This window comes from Sebastes umbrosus, chromosome 9 (assembly GCF_015220745.1).
Source record: "Sebastes umbrosus isolate fSebUmb1 chromosome 9, fSebUmb1.pri, whole genome shotgun sequence".
In the NCBI taxonomy this organism is placed as follows: Eukaryota; Metazoa; Chordata; class Actinopteri; order Perciformes; family Sebastidae; genus Sebastes; species Sebastes umbrosus.
Window position 1 is genome coordinate 17,817,448 of NC_051277.1, and position 23,210 is coordinate 17,840,657.

Consider the following 23,210-nt stretch of genomic DNA (forward strand, 5'->3'; position numbering starts at 1 on the left):
TAATATCACTCTACAGCCATAATCTGTTCATTTTTTTTAGTCTTTTCACACTGAAATAGTCCTGTAGTCCACTACAGTGGACAATAAAAATAATGTTTAACAAGCCTAAATTGTTAAGATTTTCTTTTAACCCTAAATAGGAAGGAAATCACAAAAAAAAAGTAATTGGAAGACACACTTTTTAACTCGGCTCCCAGGAGGATATGGTATCATTTAAAGGTCCCATATTGTAAAAAGTGAGATTTTCAGGTCTTTTACATTATAAAGAAGGTTTAAGTGCTATATAATCAAAACTCTCGATATACGGAGAAATACCCATAGACCGTATTCAGAAATTGTCCGTTTGAAACAAGCCGTTAGGATTTCTGTCCATTTGTGATGTCACAAATATACAATATTTAGACCATTACATGGTTTTAAACATAAACATTCTAAATGTGTCCCAGTTTATTTCCTGTTGCAGTGTATGTAAATAACATCAGCTGACAGGAAGTAAACATGGACCCAAACTGATGCCTAGCAACGCAATTCCATTGCAATTCTGTTGAAATGCACTAAAACGGAGCGTTTCAGACAGAGGGTAAATACTGGTATATATAGGCAGACAGTATGAGGAAAATAAAGTTGTTTTTTTTACATTACAGCATGTAAACATGTTCTATTAGAAACACAAAATACAAGTATGAACCTGAAAATGAGCACGATATGGGACCTTTAAGGTTATTTGTGCTTGCTTGGTGTTTGTATTGTATTATGAGTGCATTGTGCAGCAGTATGTCCAAGAATAATGTCTCCCTCAGGACAATAAAGCCTATAATAGCAGAGCATGCTTAGTCTCTAACCATCACACGCCCCCTCGTGCTACTTGTCCTCTCTCGCTCTCTCTCTCTCTCCACTTCCACCCCCTCACCTCCTCCCTTTAAATGTGTCAGCCTGCAGGAGGAGCAGCAGAGTTTGACCCTGCACGCTGCTGGAGAAGAAGATGACCTCCATGAGAGCAGCGACCCTCCTGCTGCTTTTGCTGCCGCCGCTGCTGCTATGCTCTTCGGCCACAGAAGAACCGCAGCAGAAGTCCGCCGCTGCTGTCAGAGAGTATTACATAGCAGCTGTAGAGATCGGCTGGGACTACGTCTACTACCTGGACGCTGTTGAGCCAGCGACCGACCAAAGGTGAGTATTTCTTTGTTTGATTTAAGCAACCAGTGATATGTCACTTTTAGACCTCAGTCAGATTCCAAAAGGCTGGTTTTGTTGAATGGAACAAAAACACTTAATATAAGATCATTATTAGCAAATAACTTATTTTAAATTTCTTTTGGAATTACTGCCAAATTACCCCAATATTTACCTCAAAATGTATAGAAAATGACTTTATTATAAACATTATTTAATAACTATATTCAGCTATTTCCCAAAAGCTGGTCATTGATTTAATACATGTTCCAGGAAAAGAATACAAAGTTAATTGATATGCTTTATTTCCATGTCTGCTTATAAATAGATAATAATTAGTAAATAACTTATTTGAAATTTCTTTTGGAATTACTGCCAAATTACCCCAATATTTACCTAAAAATTTATCGAAAATTGCTTTATTATAAACATTATACATCCTATATACAACTTTATAGACTGCACATATGTACATATTACATTAATTTATTGCACATACTACATTTATTCATTTATTGATGGAGTGTACACACTATGTTCACCCATTCACTCTGTATCTTTTATATCTCTATTATTGTTTTTATAATTTTTGTATACCTTTACCTCTCCTGTGTTCCACTCTGTTAGCTGATGTTGCTGCTTTGACACCTGAATTTCCCTCCGGGGATTAATAAAGGTTCATCTTATCTTATATTATCTTATCTTATTATTTAATAATTATATTCAGCTATTTCCCAATAGCTAGTCATTTATTTAATACATTTCTAGGAAAAGAATACAAAGTTAATTGATATGCTTTATTTCCATGTCTGCTGATAAATAGATAATAATTAGCAAATAACTTATTTGAAATTTCTTTAAAAAGACTCCCTGAATCATGACATTAGCTACCAGGTTACATTTGTGTAAACAATATACACAATGGTGATATTTGTGCTTGATCAGAAGGGTCTTCTATTAGTTTTGGTTTTCCTTATGCTATTTTATCATATGATTATTAAATAATGTTTAATTGTTATACATTTTGAGCGGTAATTCCAAAGAAATTTAAAATAGGTTACTTGCTAATTATCACCTAATTACCATGACATTTGCGGACCTGAATAACCTGAATTACCTGAATTATTAATACAATTAGACCTATAGTTTGCTACAAGCTCATGTTTTTTATGTAATTTATTAGAATCTGGCAAATTAACAATTAATTAAGGTGTGAAAGGCTGATTAAGAGGGCTGTTTTCTAATTTTTTGATCTGCATTTTTGTTTTTATTATTTTTTTAAATGTATTTATTTATTTATTTGTAGGAGTAGATCCAAAGATATTCCTCAAAAATACGTCAAGGCAGTTTACAGGGAGTACACAGACTCCACATACACCGTCCCCAAGACAAGGCCAGCATGGACAGGTAGGTCTCCTCTTGATATTCTCAATTTTCTCAATCACTCAAATACTTCATTAGGTTTGTATTATTTTATCACATTTTTTAATGGTTAATAGGCTTTATTAATGAAATAAATAAAACAAAATAATGTTCTGAAATGTATTGTAAAAGGTCAAATTGAGTAGTTTTACAGTCGAGACAGTTATTTGAAGACTGATGATGTGGACAAATATACACTCAAAGAAATTATTTTTGTCTATTTTGTCAGGTTTACTAATTTCAATAAAATTTCCATCCAGTTGAAGATGAATAGATGAGGATTTATCTAACTATAGCTCATATAATTTCCCTAATTTAGTTAAATAAAGTTTATGTAATTACTGTTAATACATTCTCTGTATTATTACAAATTTCCATCCAATTACAATTATTTAACTTTAAAATGTGCTTGGTCACATAGTGTTTGCCTGACTTTTGAAGAACAAAACATAACAGTTATCAGATCTGTTTTAGAGCGTGTATCTTTTGTCTTAAAGGATCACATATGTGACTTCTTTAAGAGCATTGTGTCCTCTGGTTGCAGGTATTCAGGGCCCGGTGATCGTAGCCCGGGCTGGTGACCGGGTGGTGGTCCACTTCAAGAACCTGGCCTCTCAGTCCTACAGTATGAGCCCCGTGGGGATCACCTACTGGAAACAGTCTGAAGGTAGAGACGGAGCTGCTGTCATCCTTTGAACTTTCTTTACTTTCTCTCATTCACAATCTGAATATTAGTCAGCAGCATAGACTTCCTCTTGTTCATTTTTCGACTCATCATTTTGACTCATAATCTTTTTTTAGTACAGCGTAGATGAGTCAACGGCAAAACGCGTACTGGTCCAATCCTACTTTAACGGCTTTAAAGAGAAAATCTGATCTTCTTAATCACATGCTTTTTTTTTGTTTTTGTTAAAGTCTTAAAAGAGAGAAAGCCATTCATGGAAAATGCATGGATGTAAATGTCAAACTACTACTAGGAATCATATCAGAAACAAACACTGTGGTACTAATCATTAATGGTTTCATTAAGAGTTGCCTCCTCATTCTTGAGAAATTACAGCGAGCGACGGTTATCATTATCTTGTGTGTGCAGATTTTGTGCAGCACGATTGAGCCAAACTGTCAGTCTTAGAGCATGTAGATGCGTTTGAATTACAACTGAAAAGGAAATATCGTTAATCTGAGAAGCTTTCGAAGACTAATACCCTCCACAGAAGGCATTGGCATCTGTCCTAATGCTGCTGTAGATCCAAAGCAGTCAGTTCTTGTAAACAGCTCAGGGTAGATTCCTATAAAGGAGTTCATCATAATCTGAAAAGCTGCACCTGTCACGTCCAGGAATGAGGCGTCATCATCGAGCAGATCTAATAGCACCAACGTGTGATATTAAGAGCGAAGGAAAAGTTAATCCCTGAAGGTGCACATGTTCGATATAAGTTATTATTACACATTATCATGAGTCTTCTGGATGTGCTTTTACAGCAGCCTACATTGTGCTCTTACTTTCACCTTTATTCCGGACGTTATGGATTTATTGTGAAAGTTCCCAAAACATAATTTTCCCAACATTATGTCTCTTTATTTATTTATTGTGTTTCCTGTAATGTCATTAGAGGACTTCTGTAGGATTTTTTTGTCCTTTAGTATAGTATAAACTTTATGTTCTGCATTACGTTTCCATGATGACAGATTTTAACCATCACTTCTCAGAGAACTGCCTCCTTGACGGAGGTCTCAGGGCTTTTTATAATTAAGTGTATCATTATGGATTTCCCACGTTTTAGGAGTCTGTTCACACTGATATAGGCTAATAAAAATAAAATATTAAACAATGATAGGCTAATTAGGTCTCTCGAAAGTCTGGCCCCCACAGTGTCTGCTTTGAAAAATTCTGGCCCTTGGACAGATGTAGTTGCCGACCTCTGTTATAAAGATTAGGCCAAATGACATGCATTCCCTTGACACCTGTTTTCCTGCTGAATCAATGCAGAGGAGTCATGCTGCGTCTTTTACTTCCAGGAGCCGGGTATGATGACTCCACGGCTGGCCAGGAGAAGGAGGATGATGCCGTCTCTCCTGGAGGATACTATGAGTACGTGTGGGACATCAGCCCTAAAGACGGCCCCACTTCCAGTGACCCCGAGTGTCTCACCTACTCCTACTCATCCCAGGTGGACACGGTTCGAGATGTAAACTCAGGACTCATCGGTGCCCTGCTCATCTGCAAAACAAGTCAGTGTGTGGTGGGGCAAAGGGAACATACACAGCATCTAATTTCACCTACATTATGTCTCGTCATGTCCTGTCTTTATTGTTCTTTAAAGCTCTCACATTAGTGTCATAAACCAAAGTATTGGACAAATAGAAAATTGCAGTAGTATCAATTCAGTAGTTGTTGAGACATTTCATTCAAAACTACAAATGTGAGATGGCGCTAAAGGAAAAGTGAGGGAATCACAGAAGTCATTGAAATTCATCTTATGGGCACCATGAATATCCGTCCAGTAACTGTTGGGATATTTCAGTCTGGACCAAAGTGGAAGACCGATCAACCAACAGATCAACATTACCATCCCTTTAGTGCAATGCACTAGATAGAGACATACTTGTACTGAACAGGGGTTTATCTCACTCAATAGAAAAGTCAGATTTTATAGGAAAACAAATATTAGATAATAAGATAAAGATACAGATGTGCTTGATGCTCCTGTCATTTTTAAATTGCACAGTAGCAGCATTGTGAGTATATTATAACATCTTGTATCACATGTATTATGTGTTTGTTGATTAAGAATGGTTTATAGACATTTTTGACATTATTTTATTAATCACTTATTTTATTGTATTTCAGTTGTATAATTGTATTATTTTGTAATTAATATTATTAATAAATTATTTTATTGAATTTAATTTGTATACTTTTATTCTATTTTATTATTTTATTAATCACTTTTTTATTTTATTTAATTTGTATAATTTATTCTATTGTTATTTTATTAATCTAGTTTTTATTTCACACAGTTTTAGTTGTAGTGTTATTTATGATATATAATGTTATAGCTTTTAATTATATTTTTATTTCATTGTTATCATTTTATTTTCTCACATGCATTGGTGTCAAATTGTTAAATTACTGAATTCTGTTTGTCTTTCCCTTTGTTTTCGTGGTCAACTTATTTTTTCAGCTTGTCAGTCATCTGTGAAGCGCTATGAACTGCACCAACCTGTATGAAAGGTGCTATACAAATAAAGTTTGATTGATGTGTGTGTCTTTTCCAGGTGCCTTCACAGATGAAGGCCAGAGGAGAAATCCGGCGTTTGTGCTGCTGTTTGCCGTGTTTGATGAGACCAAGAGCTGGTATGGAGAGGTAGGAGAGAGGAGGAGCAGAGAGAAGTTCAAGAGGAGTGGCGGCAGAAAGGAATACCACACCATCAATGGATATGTCAACTCTACGTTACCTGGTAATGAACCAGACTGGCTGCAGACAGGGAGCCTGTTCCATGAAGTCGTGTTGTATTGTTAAGTGTTGCCAACACTGTGCTCGGTGTATCAGTGTATGTGGTTTGGCCTCATTTTCTCTCTCTCTTTGTTTGTGTAGGTTTGATGATGTGTCAGGGCCGTAATCACGTGTTCTGGCATCTGATTGGGATGGGCACAGCTCCAGAAATCCACTCCATTCAGTTTCAGGACCACTCTCTGCAGGTAAGTCAAGTTTTCACATTAAAAACAGTGATGGCAAACAGATTTAAAGGGTAAAGGAGATATTTCTTAAACTCCTAACTTAAATACTTTACTGGCTAATTAAAGGACCAGTGTGTAACATTTCGGGGGATCCATCAGTAGAAATATAATATAATATTCATAACTATGTTTTCATCAGTGTATAGTCACCTGAAACAAAAAATGGTTGTGTTTTCGTTACCTTAGAATGAGCCCTTCATATCTACATAGGGAGCGGGTCCTCTTCACGGAATCCGCCATGTTTCTACAGTAGCCCAAAACGGACAAACCAAACACTGGCTCTAGAGAGACTTTCCCATTTTTACGTTACCTGAAGGCCACCATAGTTCTCCGACATGCCTGCGATACTGAGGTAACATGATCCGCAGAGTGCAAAACCGTGGTACCACCAGCTGCCGTCTGACTTCAGTTGCTCATAAAATAGTGTTATTATGGTAAGGATGGCTTCTGAGCGAGGCCAACGGCATCACCACAGTTTTGCACTTGGCGGCTCACGTTACCGCAGTCTTGGAAAGGGAGGAGTGAGTGGAGGAGTACTCAGTTGATTGCAATCTGCAACCACACTACTAGATACCGCCAAATTCTACACATTGTCCCTTTAATACACATTTGAAATAAATGGACACTGCGTTTATTGTGTCACTCGTCAGTCACAATCAGATTATGTTTCAATTATAAAAATGAACAAATGCTACCTCAAGATGATTTTTATTGACACTGAATTGCAGATTAATTTCAGTAAACGAGTATAACAGCAGTAAACTGTATTTCTTATCTACTGTACTTCAAAAAGGTTTTTGAAAGGTCTGTAGGTTGTTTAAAAGAATAGTATGACATTTTTGAAAATGTGCTTTTTTCTGAGAGCTAGATGAGAAGATTGATACCAGTCTCAAATGTCTCTACAGTACGTTAAGTACTGTAAGGTGTGGCAGCCAGGAGGTGATTAGCCTAGCTTAGCTTAATGACTAGAAGCGGGGGGAACAGCTAGCCTTGCTCTGTCCAAAGTTCCAGCCCCTCTAAAGCTCACTAATTAACACTTGTATTGTTATTGTTTAGGTGATGAGCCATCGTAAAGTCACCATGGAGGTGACCCCTATGACATTCATCACTGCAGAAATGAGACCTGCTACTATCGGCCGCTTCCTTATGAGCTGTCAGATACATGCTCACCGCCACGGTAAGAGAGGCCCGATAAGTCTCCTAGACTTTGAGCAATCTGTTTCCCTAATTAAATTAACTTCACCTCCTCTATTTAAATGATAACTCTTGTTGTTATTGTGCTTACCCAGATGGTATGAACGCTTATTTCACGGTGGAGAAATGCCCTGAACCTTTGCCGGGACCCGACCTGCGAAACGTCAAACATAAGGATTACAGGGATAGCAGTGAAGAGTACTTTGAAGACGACAGTGACGACGACAGTGACGACGGCGAGAATTTGTTCAACACCATCAGCTTTCAGCCTAGGAAACCAAAATTGCAAGCGAGAGCCAGCAGGGGACAGCCACCTATAACCTGGGAGCATTACATCGCCATTGAAGAGGTCACGTGGGACTACGCCCCTCATCTCAAACCCACAGATAGGTAGGAACAATAGAGGAGGGGAAGGAAGAAGAATAACAGAAAGGGAAAGATTTGAATGGATTATTTCTTTTCTCTTTGACCCATCAGTGAGTTGCAGTCTGGATATTTGCCTGCAGCTCCCCATCACCTGGGCTACAAGTATAAGAAGGCGGTGTATGTGGAGTACAAAGATGGATCTTTCACTCAGAAGAAGAACCCGGCCAACACACTGCTGGGTCCACTCCTGAAAGGAAAAATCAACGATAAAATTCATGTGAGTGAGGACAGAAAATATGCAAATTGGCCTTTTGTGCATGATCAAATTTGAGCAACAAAAATAGAAATGATCAATCATAGAAAAACAGAAGCACACTTACAGTATGTAGCACTCTTTGTATGGCTTTCTATTGATCTACCACTGGTGTGAATTGCATCTCCAGATCACTCTGAGAAACCTGGCCAGTCGCCCTTTCAACATTTACCCCAATGGCCTTACCAAGATCTCTCCACTGCAGAGATCCACAAATGGTAAGTTTAAGCAAGGACATAAACCAACACACTAAACTAATCAGTAGTTAATGTCTTTATCAGCAGTGCAAGCTTGCAAATAAAACTATAAAGGAAGGAATCTCTGTCTGTCTGTGTGTCCTTTGCGTATCTCGAGAACCGCTCATCTGATCTGCTTCACATTTGGCAGGGGTATTGCTCAGGACCCAAGAGATTGCTGTGTCAAATGTGGTCCAATTTGGCCAGATAGTGGCGCTATAACATATATATATATACATAGTATACTCTAAGCCACGCACATTTTGGTCTCGACTGATTTTCCGCCATTTTGAATTTGGTCTAAATCACATTTTTTGCAACTCCTCCTACAAATTTTGAGCAATCGTCACCAAATTTGGTACAAAACATCTCTGGACCAAGCCAGAAAAAGTTACTTAGTTGGATTTTTGATGTTACATACAGTTTTGCTACAGCTGGCCCTCCAAGTTAGCTGAAATGCTGTGGGCAGGGCTTATATTACAAAAAATGTCATGTCTTCTGTACACTTTGTGTTATTGCGACCCCATTTGGTGGACATGTTTAGATATGAGTGACCATGGTAAATTTTGTACCATTTGGCCAATAGGTGGCGCTGTAGCAGCATCATCTAACTATAAAGGAAGGAATCTTTGTCTGTCTATGTGTGTATGTATGACTGCCCTTTGCATTATCGTGAGAACCGTTCATGCAATCAACTTCACACTTGGCCGATACAAGCAGCCATACCGCGTTCTCGACATCGCTGCAAGCAGCACTTCTGGGGCCAAGCAATCAGCCCCTTCCGGACAGGCACTCGCTCCAAACGGGCACTGAACAAGTATACAAAAATTGAATGTATAATGTTTTCAGCGTACTATGTTTGTTGCTTGGTGTGTTGTCTTTAGTGGTCTTATTCTCATTTTATTTTATGTCGATGTGGTACCCCAAATTCCCAACATCAAAGTTTCATCTAACCTCATCTAATTAAACAGCTGCAGAGAAGGACCTGCGCTCCATGGCAGTGCCCCCCAACGGGACGTTCAGCTACGTTTGGTCGCTAACAACAGATGATGGACCGTTGGGGGGAGACCCCCAGTGTCTGACACAGCTGTATCAGAGCACCATCTCCCCAGAGAGGGACTTGGCCTCCGGACTGGTGGGCACCCTGCTCATCTGCAAGTACAACACCATGGACACCAGAGGACGTCTGGTGAGAAGAACGTTTCTGCAATAATAAACATGCGCTCGATGTAGCACATATAGACTCAATGTTGAATGTTGGAAAAATCCACTGAAAATGCAAGAAGATGCAAGCTGCCATGTTGTCTCTCACCTGCACTAATGTCATTTAATGCCCTGTGTCTCTCTCTACCATTGCATCCAGTTGGGCCCAGATAAAGAGTGGAGCCTGATATTTGCTGTGTTTGATGAGAACAGAAGTTGGTACTTCAACGAAAACATGCAGAAGTCCAGCCAAAACTCCTCAAACACCACGGACCCTGACTTCTACAAATCCAATGTCATTTACAGTAAGGTCACCTCAGAGATACATCTTCAAACCCGTTGTTAGTGGATTAATCAACACAGTGAAATATGGACCGAATGATGTTAGATAAAACGAGAGACGTGCTCTGAGCTTAAATGATGTTAGTTTAAACCTACAATAACTTTTTTTTTTTTTGGTCACTTTGTTGGCAGCAAAACAAGTTGTGAGCACAACATTGGCATATCATCACCTTTTAAATTGCTTGTTTACACATCCAGCAGTTACAGAGCAACATTAACATTGATTTGTTGTGTTTCTGACGACCTGATGAATACAAGTCCAATATTTTGTTGTTTTTTGTATAAACGTCTAGTTTGTATGACCAGTCCATTATACATTGAGCAATCAAATCATCAATTTAATAACTGTGGATTTCCCTTTTACCTCCAGGTATAAACGGCCTCATGTTCGCCGGGCGTAAGTTTGTGGTGTCTCAAACCGACGTGGCCTTCTGGCATGTGGCCAATGTGGGCACCCAGAGTGACTTCCTCTCTGTTTACTTCACGGGAAACCTCTTTCAGTACCAAGGCCTCTACCAGACCGTCCTCACCCTCTTCCCCATGACTGGCATGACCGTTCCCATGGAAACCGAGGTGATGGGTAAGACTGAAGTCTTATTTGTTAGATAATGTTGGTGGGTGAACCCAAATTTGAAGTAATTTATTACTTTGAGATGTATGATGCAGGCACAGTAATCTACTGCTACTGATATGTTTGCACAGCTTGACTGCAGTTGCTAGCATGTGCTAGCTTCAAATTTGCAAGTGTTCCCAAATCAGGCAGGAATATCCAAACATTTTACTTCAAGTAATATGACTGTGTCATAGAAAATGCAGGTCAAATGCAGTGAAAAACATTTTGCAACAACAGTTCACACAATAACATTGTCAAGTGCAATTATAACTGTCACTAATTAAAGGTTCTCTATACGTAATTCAGAGCATATCTAGTGAGTCCCTTATATAGAACCTTTCAAGTCACTGTCAGTGTTGCCAGATCAGATTGCCAGTTTCCAGCCCAAATCATAACTTTGCCAGAAACCCCTGTAAAACTGAAACCATTACATGTGCAATAGAAAACACATAATAAGCATACAAAGCTTCACATCTGCTTCAAATAACCAAAGATAAAATGTTAGATAATTTGGCTATGGCAACCCACAAAGAGTGCAGACAGACAACCAAATAGACAACTTCCCACGTCAATGTCGATGATGATGGCATCAAGGTAACGGTCCTCCATTATCCTTAACAATGATTGAATGCAATTTACGTCAATCAAATATTCAAATATAACATGAGTGAGTGGACACAATGAAGTTTACTGAATTTTGTATCTGTGTTTTTGACCATAACATGACAGCTTGTTTGATAATTTTGTTTTCACAATATTTGCAAAACCCCAACAAATGTTGAGACAAAAGCAGTCCACATTTCATCTACCTGCCCAATGCTATTTTTCCCAGCCCAACTTAATCTAAAGTAGCCCAACTGGGCAGAAATCAGCCCAATCTGGCAACACTGGTCAAAGTGCGTAGAATTTTACAATGTCTTGCTTTCGCTTTCAAACTTCCATTTGATTTATTTTTCTACAACAATCTACAAAAACAAAAAGCATAATATGAATAATGTCTAAGACACTATAATCAAATACAAATTGCACAGCCAGTGCACAGTGGCTGAGACATAAGAGTGCACTGACATGCTGACGTGTTGCTCTTGAGTCATATTAATTGTCTTCTCTCAGGTGAGTGGGAGATCAGTGCTTACGATGGCAGCCTCAAGAGCCGGGGGATGAGCGTCCGTTACACCGTTCGTCAAAGCGAGGATGGAGACCGAGTTGATCGTGATGGGGTTGAAGACGATCTCTCTGACTATATCGATCAGTTTGATCTGCAGCCGAGGAGCAGAAGACCTGAAAATTGCACAACGTTGGTTCGATTGTGCAAGAAACCCCTCGCTAATAACAATACTCAATCGGTAAACACGTCCAGTCAAAATGTCACTAATGGTGAAACAGTAACATCCCTGGATGGAGACGGAGGAATCCCACAGGATGTCTTGGAGGAACTAGGGAGAGACGGGAAGTGGACAGTTTCTCAGAATGAGACTGGGCCTGGAGGAGAGGGAGGTCGAGGCAGGCAGAGAAGACAAGCAGAGGGCAACTGGACGGATGTAGATATCAGCTCTGGAGCCTCAGAAGATGGACGAACTGGGTTCGAGATTGGAGGAGAGGATGTGGAAAATAGGACTGACGCTGGTGCCGAGGTGAAAGCTGAGGAAAGGAGTGAAATGTCGAGTGTGAATAATGAGACGAAGGGAGAGCTTGAAGAGAGCAACGAGATCTTACCGAACAGCAATCCACAGCTGACAGAGTTAGTCTCAACTGTAGAGCGAAGCAATTCAGAAGAAATGGATCGAAACTTAATACCACTAAACCACATTCAGTCTGAGCCTGAGCGACTTAGAGCAGTTCTGGAATATAACTACACTGCTGACAGCAACAACACAACAGGGATCGATCTGTCTCTCGAGTATGACGACTACGGCCTAGAGGTACTATTTTCTGTGTGTATGTCTTATTTGAATTCATTAAGTATATACAGTATACTGTATATCAGTATGTTGGTACTAAGAGTCACAAATCAAAGCACTCACCTGCAGCAAATGCTACATTTTATTATAGGTGAACACGTCAGATATATTTGACACGGATTACATGGACCTGCGCTCCGGAGAGACTAGATACCGCCACTACTACATTGCAGCAGAGGAGATCAACTGGAACTACGGCATCCGAAAACCTCATCAGCTCATCAAACCCAGGTAGGAATAATATTTCATCGAGGTTTCCACGCAGGACCGTACAGATATAATATGTTACATTTGTCGGTTGGTGTTTGTAAACGCAGCATTCAAAATTATATGCTCCTAATGACTGAAGAGAGGGAGCGGCGTGAGTGCGAACAAAGCAGTGAATAAGAGAAATAAAACATTATTTTTCTGATTGTTTCACGGCGGTTACGTTCTAAAGCACAAATAAACAGACGACTAACTTTTTGTTGCATATTATACCTTTTTAAAGGCATTGTTTGACATTTTGAGGCTTATTTTTTGCCTCGCCCTCTTGCCAAGAGAGATGAAAAGATTAACCATTCCCATGTCTGTGCGTTAAGTATGGAGGTGATTAGCTTAGCTTAGCACAAAGACTGGAAGCAGGCAGAAACAGCTAGCCTGCTCTGTCCGAAGTTCAAAAATCTGCCCACCAGCACCTCTAAAGCTCACTTATTACCATGTCGTATCCCGTTTAATCCATACACAGACAAAAATGTAAAAATGACAATTGCACAGACATGACAGTTATATCTTCTCATCTAACTCTCAGCAATGTCTAAAGCAGCAGTACTGATTCAACTCCTCTCTTTTAGAGAGATGCGTCGAGGGATGAGGAAGTTCCTGCCAGAGTATAAGAAGGTGGTGTTTCGAGCCTACAGCGATAAAGACTTCCTACTTCCTGTGGGCAGAGGAGAGCCCCAGGAGCACCTGGGAATCATGGGACCTTTCATCAGAGCTGAGATCAATGATCTCCTCACCGTGAGTGGCGCTGTCGCTGAGCAAAACACAAGAATGTCGAATGAAACGGTCTGTAATTTCCTTACTTTTTTTCGGTGCTTGGTGACCTATCTGTTCCCTCTCTGTCTTATTTAAGGTGGTCTTTAAGAACAAGGCATCCAGGCCGTACTCCTTTCACCTTCAGGGAGTCTATGACCGCAGCCAGGGGGCCGGTATGGGCCAAAGCCAGGCCTCCTCTGCTCCGCCCGGCGTCCCAGGAGAGCCTGTGGCTCCTGGGGAGGCGCGGACCTATAACTGGAGAGTAACCAGGAAACAAGGACCAACCGACACTGAATTTGACTGCAAGACTGGGGCTTACTACTCCACTGTGGACAAGGTCTGGATAGATCTTCACCTTTAGCTTGCTCCCAGTGTATCTTTCATGGATATACAGCATGCACTGTATGTCCGTATTAATTAGTAAAATGTATTTTCTTGCACGGAAATGTAATGGCAATCACAAAAAAGTTTCTCATATTGATTCAAGTCTCATATTTTTCTAATTAATGCCAATAATCTTGAGCTAAAATTACATGTCAAGGAGAGAAAATAAGTATTTCTGTTTCCAGGAGAGGGACCTTCATTCGGGTCTGATTGGTCCACTGGTGATCTGTAAGTCCGGCACCCTCCGGACTCGTCAGAACACGCAGCGAGACGTCCAGGAGTTCGCCCTTCTCTTCCACACCTTTGATGAAACTAAAAGCTGGTACCTGGAGGAGAGCCTGCAGCGCCACTGTGCTCCGCCCTGTCAGGCCAACACTGAGGACCCCTGGTACCACATCAGCAACAAGTTTGCAGGTGGAGAGAATGAGATTGATTGTTGGCCATCATGATGTAATGAGCGTACTATAGTCTCAAACTAATGCCTATGTTTTTCCTCAGCAATAAATGGGTATGTAGCGGAGACTCTTCCTGGTCTGTTGGTCGCCCAGCACGAGCTCGTCAGGTGGCACCTGCTGAATGTTGGAAATGACGGAGAGTACCACGCTGTGCAATTCCACGGTTTGCCTTTCACTGTTCACACTGAAGAGGAACACCGTATGGGGGTCTACAACCTGTTCCCTGGTAAACACACACACACACACACACACACACACACACACACACATTACACCTCACTTGCCTCACAACGTTGAGTTTCATTTATAAGGAGCCAATATTTTCCAGTACCCTGTGCAGTAAATTGCTACTGCAGAGTTCACAGAGTTCGTAATATAAAACATGTTTTGAACTAAAACTACATTTATTCATCAGCCCGGTTTGGCCTGATCTTACTCTACAGATATGTCTGCATGTTTAAACAAATTTATGTGAACCACACTCTTAATATGCATTTAGTATCAATACGATTTTCTGTCCAATTCATTGATTCTCAAAGTGGGGTCTGTGGCACTCTGTCAGGGGGTCAGCAAAATAATTTGCTATAACTTATAAAATTGTGATGTGTTGTTAAAAAGTGCATATCTACAGATTGGGACCATTTGTGCCAAAAAAAACAAGCATAATGTGTCCATTACTCCAACCAACGTTAGCTTTGGGCCAATAGAAACTCTATGATTGTGACACACAGCAATACGTTTATTATATTTAAAGGGGAAGTACTTACAGAAAGTCAGCTTTAGACTGGTAAGTTTAAATGTCTGGATTTATGAGGACTGCCAGTCTTTCTACTGTTCTGGCTATAAATGCTGTCAAGTTGAGTCCAAATGCAATTTGAATAAAATCCCCCTCTGTTTAGAGGTATATAAGTGGTATTAACGGTAAATAACATTGCAAATATCCCCCACTGTGGGACTAATAAAGGATTATCTCATCTTATCTTAACATGATCCAAACTGAAATGTGTTTCTGTTTATCACGATGAAACGTGTTTGAAGTATTTAGGTTGAAAAGTTTTAGAATACAAATACTTCCAATGGCATATAAGAGTACAAATGGTAGTAAGCATTATGCTTAATCTGTGGTACGGTTAAGAGGGGGTCCTTGGAAAATGGTGCCCCTGGTCTTACAGTAACATTAGGCATCAGTTCTGTGAAAAGACCAGCTGTAAGAGCATTTATCTGGGCTAATATTATGAATCCTGGCGGTATATTTACCAACTGAAAAAAATAAATCATAGAAAATAGAAAACCCTTTTCTTATCTCTGTTTTAAGTAATTAACTCACTTGCACTCTGAACACCTTATATCATGTATTGCATTGCTCCGTGTCACCCAGGAGTGTTTGGCACGGTGGAGATGAGACCCCCCACAGTTGGCACGTGGCTGGTGGAGTGCACTATAGGAGAGTACCAGCTGGCCGGTATGAGGGCTAAACTACTGGTCTATAATCCAGGTAGGTACATGCTGCGTCACATATCTGTGAAAAATATCTATGTATTATTATTTTTTATTATGTAATATAATAGATAATCAAAGCGGTGATAATGGATTTACTTTAGTTGATTCTTTTTTAGCCATGCTAGTATCAATGTCAGGATGAATCCATTGATTTTGGTGTTCCCCGGGCTTTTATGTTAAGGGCCACTATTCGGTCAAACCAGTTCACACCAGTTCAGTTGGACTTGTATACTGTAAGAAACTAGGAACTGTTATTACTCACAGTTGTGTTTAATGCCAACACCCTTGTCAGTGCACTTTTCCCCACATTTTTCACACTGTAAAGTATTTTATTGTTGTGTAATTTATGGGGCTTTTCAATTAATGAGGACTTCCCATATTGCTTGGCCGAATATCTTAGGTAACCCTCTAGAGTCACGTGTGTCATCGTCGCCAGAAATGTCGAAATCATAGACTGTGTATAAGAAGTGGACGTAGTTTCAAGTTTCTTTATTCGTCATATGCGCATCAATTACAGTAAGCAGACGTTGGCAATGGAAATCTTGGGTCTCAGGTTCCCTTCTACAATGCTCATTAAAAAATGTATACATAGAAAAAGGAAAATCACACAAGTAAAAGCAAAATGAGAATCAAAGATATAAAATAATGCAAGTTATTACATAAAATAAGTAATGTAAATATAAATTTGTGGAAGGCAGGACTACCGTTTTGAAGCCTTGAGTTCGGCATTTTGGCCGTCGCCGTCTTTATAATTAATTTTCATGAATTGAAAACACACTGTGAAAGTGTGAAAGTTGAAAGACGAAAACACGGACAACTCCCAGACCGGACGACGCCATGATAGCGACCTGTCAATCACAAGGTAGCCACGTCCTAAAGAATATCCTGCTTTATGGTCTATTAGACTCCAAATGGGACCATAAATTATTAAATAAACATCATACTGTATTGAAGAAGACTTGAAACTAGCGATTGTGACCATAAACTGATGTTTACAATGTTTACTGAGGTAATAAATCAAGTGAGAAGTAGGCTCATTTTCTCATAGACTTCTATACAATCAGACTTCTTTTTGCAACCAGAGGAGTCGCCCCCTGCTGGCTATTAGAAAGAATACAAGATTAAGTCACTTCAGCATTGGCTTCACTTGGTAGCCCACTGGTCAAAATAGACAATGTGGTATGACAATGTGTAATATAGTTCCGTACTGTTCAGATGTATTAAGTGCGCAGAAAGGGATTTGAGGAATGCAATATTGAGCTGTAATTTTCTCGTACTTTTTATCGACTTGCAGAGTGTGTCTTGCCTCTGGGGATGCAATCGGGAAGGATCGAGGACTCCCAGATCACAGCATCAGATTACATAGGTAAGACCGTGTTTTTCATTTAAAAGAAGAAGACCCTCAATACTTGCAGAGAGAGGAAGGGCTTACAACAAATACCCAGTGCGCTGAAATTGAACCCCCCACACACAGTCTTGTGGCCACCAAGCAGCTTTATTAAAACTGAAAGCCTGGAAACGACCCATGCTGAGTTGGATTCTAGCCGTGTTTACACATGTGTGTGTGTCCAGGTAACTGGGAGCCGAGGCTGGCAAGGCTGGAGCAGTCCGGTTATATCAATGCCTGGATGGGCAGAAACAGGATGTCATGGATACAGGTAAGATATACAGCCTTTATGCAGCCTAATGCAAGATCTGAATTGAATATTCTCTTTGTAATGTCCATGTGTAAAACAGAAAACAGAGCACAGTGTACTGAACTGTAATGTGTGTGTTACTAGGTTGACCTCCAGAGGCCCACCCTGCTGCACGGCGTGCAGACGCAGGGAGTCAGGTCGAGGCTGAGGGACAACTACATCGCAATCTTCAACGTCTCCTACAGCCTGGACCAGGAGACCTGGACCGCTTACAGAGGAAACAGAACCAGGCAGAACAAAGTATGTCCCCTACTGCGGTACACACACACACACACACACACACACACACACACACTGTATATCTGTTACAGTGAGGGATATTATTTGACAGCAATAAAATGATTGATTGATTCTTCAGGAAATGAGTTCCCCAGAATTGCAGAGGCTGAACCTGGATTACAAGCAGTTATGGAACAGCAGATAAATAGACCATTTATGTGAAATTACCTATTGTGAAATATTTCAAAAGCCAGCTCCAACAATCTGTTTCTTGTCTCATTTTTGGAGTTCTGAGGAAGATGAACCTTCTCCTCCTGAAGACTAGACTACAGAAATGACATTAAAACACAGAGAAAAGTGAAAGATGCTGTTGCATAGCATTTTGTTTTTTACCAATTACGAGAGCATGCTTGCCATTTGGCTGAAAATGTACCTATAACCACCAGCCAACCATTGCTTTCAGTTCATTTCAGAACACTATGCAAATCAACTTGCAGAGCCTTGATAGATACTGGTAATAAATGAATCTGGTAATTGGTAAATTAACATTTTGCCCCCTTTATATTTTTTGTCAAAGAATTGTCACTGCATGGTAATGCAGGTACGGGCAGGTACTTTACAATTTGGAAGCTGTTCTTGGTTGTGCATTTATGTTGTCAGAAAATGTAACCAGGAAGACAAACATTAGGAAAATGTATTTGCATTGAAAAAATGGTTGCTGTTCAGCAGCTGACCACAGGAGTTTGAGCAGTATTAAATGTTCCAAGAGCCACTAGTTGTCTCTGATTGCAGCTGCATAACTATGACATCATGCTGTTTCACTTTCAAATATATTCAGTAAAGGCTACCTATCTCAAGCAAGTTTCAAGTCTGAGCTGAACTGTTTGTGTGGCTCTGTTTCAGGTATTTTATGGCAATATGGACAGCTCCAGTGTGAAAACCAACCCCTTCTCTACACCATTTGTGGCTCGCTACGTCAGGATTCAGCCTGTAAACTTTGTCCAAAAGCCTGCTCTCCGTCTGGAGCTGCTCGGCTGCGATCTCAACAGTGAGTTGCACCAACAGCAGCAGAATTTATTGTTCATTTTAATGTATGCAAGTGCAGAGAATGACTCTGTTATGTGTGTCTGTGTGTGATGCCAGGCTGCTCTCTCCCTCTCGGGCTCAAGAAGAGGCTGATTCCTGACGACAGCTTCACTGCTTCCTCATTTTATTCATCTCTGCTGCTTAGCTGGAGACCCGGCCTCGCTCGCCTCCACCAAGAAGGCAGGGCCAACGCCTGGAGGCCAAAGGTGAACACAAATGCAAAAATGCCACGTAATTTATAACATGGGTTAAATAGTAATAGTTTGATATTTAAGGTAATACGCTTAATCACTTTCTTGCCAAGAGTTAGATGAGAAGATTGACACCACTCTCATATCTGTCCGACCAGTATGCTTAGTTCATCTTAATTTAGCATGAAGACTGACAGCTAGCCTCGCTCACTTGAAAGTTTTCAAGTCTGCATCGATGATAGGACAGGTAGGGTCAAAAGTAAGGATGTTTATTGGCAAGAATCTGGCGATACAATACGTATCGTGATAAAGGGATAACAATTCAATATATTGCGATACTGTAGCAAGGCGATATATTGCAATTTTTGTATCTAATTTTAGGAAAACTGTTATAGTTTAGAGAACAAGTGCATAAAATATGAGTAAAAAAAAGTTAACTTTTTATGCAATCAGAACAGTGGGATCTGTATTTGTATCTGCATGTAAACTATTAATTTAACCAAAGGCAGTGACTTTGAGACGAGGGAACCGGAAGTGCTAAAATGATAAATGCTAACTCATTTCCAAGTTTTAGGACTCATATCTGCACCACTCTCCTCTCTCTACCCTTTCATTAATTTGTTCTGTAGTTCCTCTCCTCCTCCTCGTCCTCCTCCTCCTCATCCTCCTCTTCATCCTCATCAGTTTATCATTTTCACACTTTGCAGCACTGAACTGTAGAAGTGTGATTAGTCCCTCCGTCAAACTGTTGAGCTCTTATTAAAGGTCACCCACCAAACAGTAGCACTTGTGATCCATGGACAGAGGTCAACCACCACTGTGGGCCAACTATTATCTGGAATAGCCTAAACAGACAAACAGTAGCTTTTAACAGTAGCTGCAGACATTTTTTCATTGTTCTCAACATCGGTCCGAACAGGAAAACGTCTTGCAAATGTGTTCCAGGAAAGAGAATAAATGGGACGACCTTGATTTACTGTTCCTTGTTTATAAAAATGTGAGAGGTTTGATTTAAATGGTCTCTCTTCACACTGAGTATGAGTCATTTTTGATTGTTGGGGCTTTTCCTGTTGCCAAGCAACTCTTTGCGTATCAGTGAAAACTAAAAGTTTTCATGACTGCTGGTTAAAGTCCCCACACTAACAGTTGGTTGATGTTTTTGGTTGTACTGTGTGCAGCCACATGATGCCAGTGGAAAAAAAGATGCACTGCCAGAAACACTTTCCTAGTTTATAAGTTTCCTAATCGTAATGTGGGAGAGGAAGTGGTGTGGCGTTCCCTTTGGCCAACCCTACATCTGTTTTTGTTTTTCCTTCGCTTTGTCTGCTTCATACAAAAGCTGGTATCTAATTATTTCAGTTTCAAAAAATCCTCCTCATTTTATTCAATGCATTACACTCATGATCATTATTTCATAATCATGTCATTCTGCACGTAATATCATGTAGTTCTAATTTGGAGACAATGCATATACTGAAGCTGTGGTTGGTTTCTTTTTTACAGTGAATAACAAGTCAGTGAAACAGAAAAAAGTAAATTAAAGGAACAGTGTGTCACATTTCAGGGGATCTATTCACAGAAATAGAATAGAATATTCATAACTATGTTTTCATTAGTATATAATCACCTGAAACTAAGAATCGTTGTGTTTCCGTTAGCTTAGAAAGAGCCGTTTATATCTACATAGGGAGCGGGTCCTATTCAGGGAGTCCGCCATGTTGCTCCGCCATGTTTCTACAGTAGCCCAGAACGGACAAACCAAACACTGAGAGGCTCTAGAGAGAGACTTTCACGTTTTTACGTTACCTGAAGGCCACCGTAATTCTCCGACACGCTTGTGAAACTGCAGTTTTTTTGAGCCGCCGTCTCACTTCCGTTGCTCCTAAAGTAGTGTTATTATGGTAAGGATGGCCTCTGAGTGAGGCGAACGGCGTTACCACGTTTTTAGAAAAGGAGGAGTGATTGGAGGGTTACTGAGCTGGTTGCAATCTGCAACCACACCACTAGATGCATCCAAATCGTACACACTGTACCTTCAATACAGGCTCCAGTATACGTGTTTGCAGCTCTAGTTTTTTTGTCTTTGTTGATTGATATTAATGTGCCGGAGGAACTCAGACTAGTAAACTCTGTTTCTTCTTTTAAATCACGCCTCAAAACCTACCTTTTCAGGAAGGCCTTTTTATAGCAATCCCTTGTTGTAATTTCATTATTGCTGACTTCTTGTACACGCTGTTTTATTAAGTCTTATGTTCAACATTTTATCCTATGTTTTTATGTTTTTATTCTGTATTGTTTTTATCTTGATGTTTGCACTATTTTAACTTATGTAAAGCACTTTGTAACTATGTTTGGAAAAGTGCTATACGAATAGTTTATTAATAAGTTTATATATATTATTAAGTTTATTATTATTATTTATTATTAATATTTGCCTTTCTGGCCCGTTGCATGTCATCCCCTCTCTCTCTCTCTCCCCCTTTCATAACTATCACTGTCACTATCATTAAAGGCATAAAAGCCCCGAAAAATAATCTTTAAAAAAAAATATATATATATATATATATACATATATATATATACAGTATATATTCCTGTCTGAGATCTAAAAGTGTTTCCTCTGCTGTGTCCACCCCAGAACAACAACCCCCACGAGTGGCTGCAGGTGGACTTGGGGAAAGTGAGACGCATCACGGGGGTCGTGACCCAAGGAGCACGATCAATGTTGACCCAAATGATGGTGACCGAGTTCTCCGTCACCATCAGTCATGTTGGACACTTATGGAGCAGCGTGTTGGAGGAGAGCTCCCAGAGAGAAAAGGTTCACATCCCAGTTTAGTTTACCAATAAAAACACACCAGGTTCCTGTCTGACCACAGCTTCATTAAAATGACTAACATGTTCTTTACTCACTCACTCTTACTCCTTCAGTTAATCATTGATGCAGAATATATCTCAGAGTTTCCTCACTGTCACACAGGTGGATGAGTCACTCTGTGGAGCTGACAACCCACCAAAGGATTCCTATTAAAGAGCCATGTTTTAATGACACATTGTTAGTTTACTATATTTATCCATCTCCTGTTTATTTATTTCTCTCCTTCCTCAGATCTTCACAGGAAACAGCGACTCAGACGATGAAGCTCTCACCGTCTTCGATCGTCCTCTGTTCGGCCGCTACCTCCGCATCCACCCGCGGGGTTGGTTCAACGACATCGCCCTGCGCCTGGAGGTCCTGGGCTGCGACACGCAGCAGGGGCCCTGAACTCTCCAACGCCACACAGAAACATTTTAGTAGCGTTATGTATCCTGGTTTCATTTTAGAGTTTGAAAAATGTATTTTGTTATGCAGAGCACTTATTAAGTTATATATTACATGTAGCTGTTTGTATCAGAGAAGCTATTTCTTCTTGTGGCAACAACTTTGTTTACATTTCCACCTTTTTCACAGCACCCTATTTGGCCGGAAAAAATGCTATTAAAATATTTTATGTCTTTATTTAGCAAAGAATCATGTTTGTCATTTTTAAAAAGGCTATCTAGTGTTGGTAGAAATAAATCTATTTTTAAGATGTGACCTTTTGAATGTAAGCGTGTGTAAATATTTCAGATGGATGTATACAGTTTGAATGGTTTTATATTGTTGGAAAAGTATTATAGTATAATGTATTTTGTTCTGCTTTATTAGAGTTTATATAAACAATGAATCTTAAAGGGTTTCACTGGCATTTCTTTCACGACCTCGGGTGTGACACAAACACAGAAACAGGACACACTAACATTTCTCTTTCATTCTGTGTGCTTTCAAAACTCTTCACCAAGTTCAGTTTGATCAGCTTCAAACCAGGACGTTTCACTTTCTCTGCTTCCTGTCCTGTTCTTCATGTCCATGTCAGGAGAGGATGTAGTGCTTTCTCTCTTTGCTTTTGTTTTCTTCCCTCTTCCCAGCATATTATCTCTGTTCTTTCTTCCTCACATCCATCTTTAATCTGTCCAAAATGTTCCCAAACTGTTATTTTGGCTTATCCACCTCCACCAGGCCCTCCCTGCAGAAACAATGAGCGGTTCTGCTCCAACATTGTCCTGCTACAAGTTG

The 23,210-nt window shown here is 40.0% G+C and overlaps 1 protein-coding gene across 1 annotated transcript; it reads left to right on the top strand.

Moving 5' to 3' along the window:
• The first annotated feature begins 937 nt into the window (after positions 1 to 937).
• Positions 938 to 22,824, top strand: f8 (coagulation factor VIII, procoagulant component). Its single transcript, XM_037780371.1, has 27 exons — positions 938 to 1,170; positions 2,480 to 2,580; positions 3,140 to 3,262; positions 4,615 to 4,827; positions 5,875 to 6,057; positions 6,195 to 6,298; positions 7,394 to 7,514; positions 7,627 to 7,921; positions 8,009 to 8,174; positions 8,341 to 8,428; positions 9,418 to 9,635; positions 9,810 to 9,954; positions 10,362 to 10,571; positions 11,718 to 12,526; positions 12,657 to 12,796; positions 13,399 to 13,564; positions 13,680 to 13,919; positions 14,152 to 14,380; positions 14,465 to 14,647; positions 15,800 to 15,916; positions 17,216 to 17,287; positions 17,494 to 17,579; positions 17,703 to 17,858; positions 18,741 to 18,885; positions 18,981 to 19,129; positions 21,753 to 21,935; positions 22,224 to 22,824. Exons 1-27 carry the CDS (start codon positions 983 to 985, stop codon positions 22,377 to 22,379), a joined length of 4,986 nt encoding a protein of 1,661 aa, XP_037636299.1. The 5' UTR covers positions 938 to 982; the 3' UTR covers positions 22,380 to 22,824.
• Positions 22,825 to 23,210: the final 386 nt, after the last annotated feature.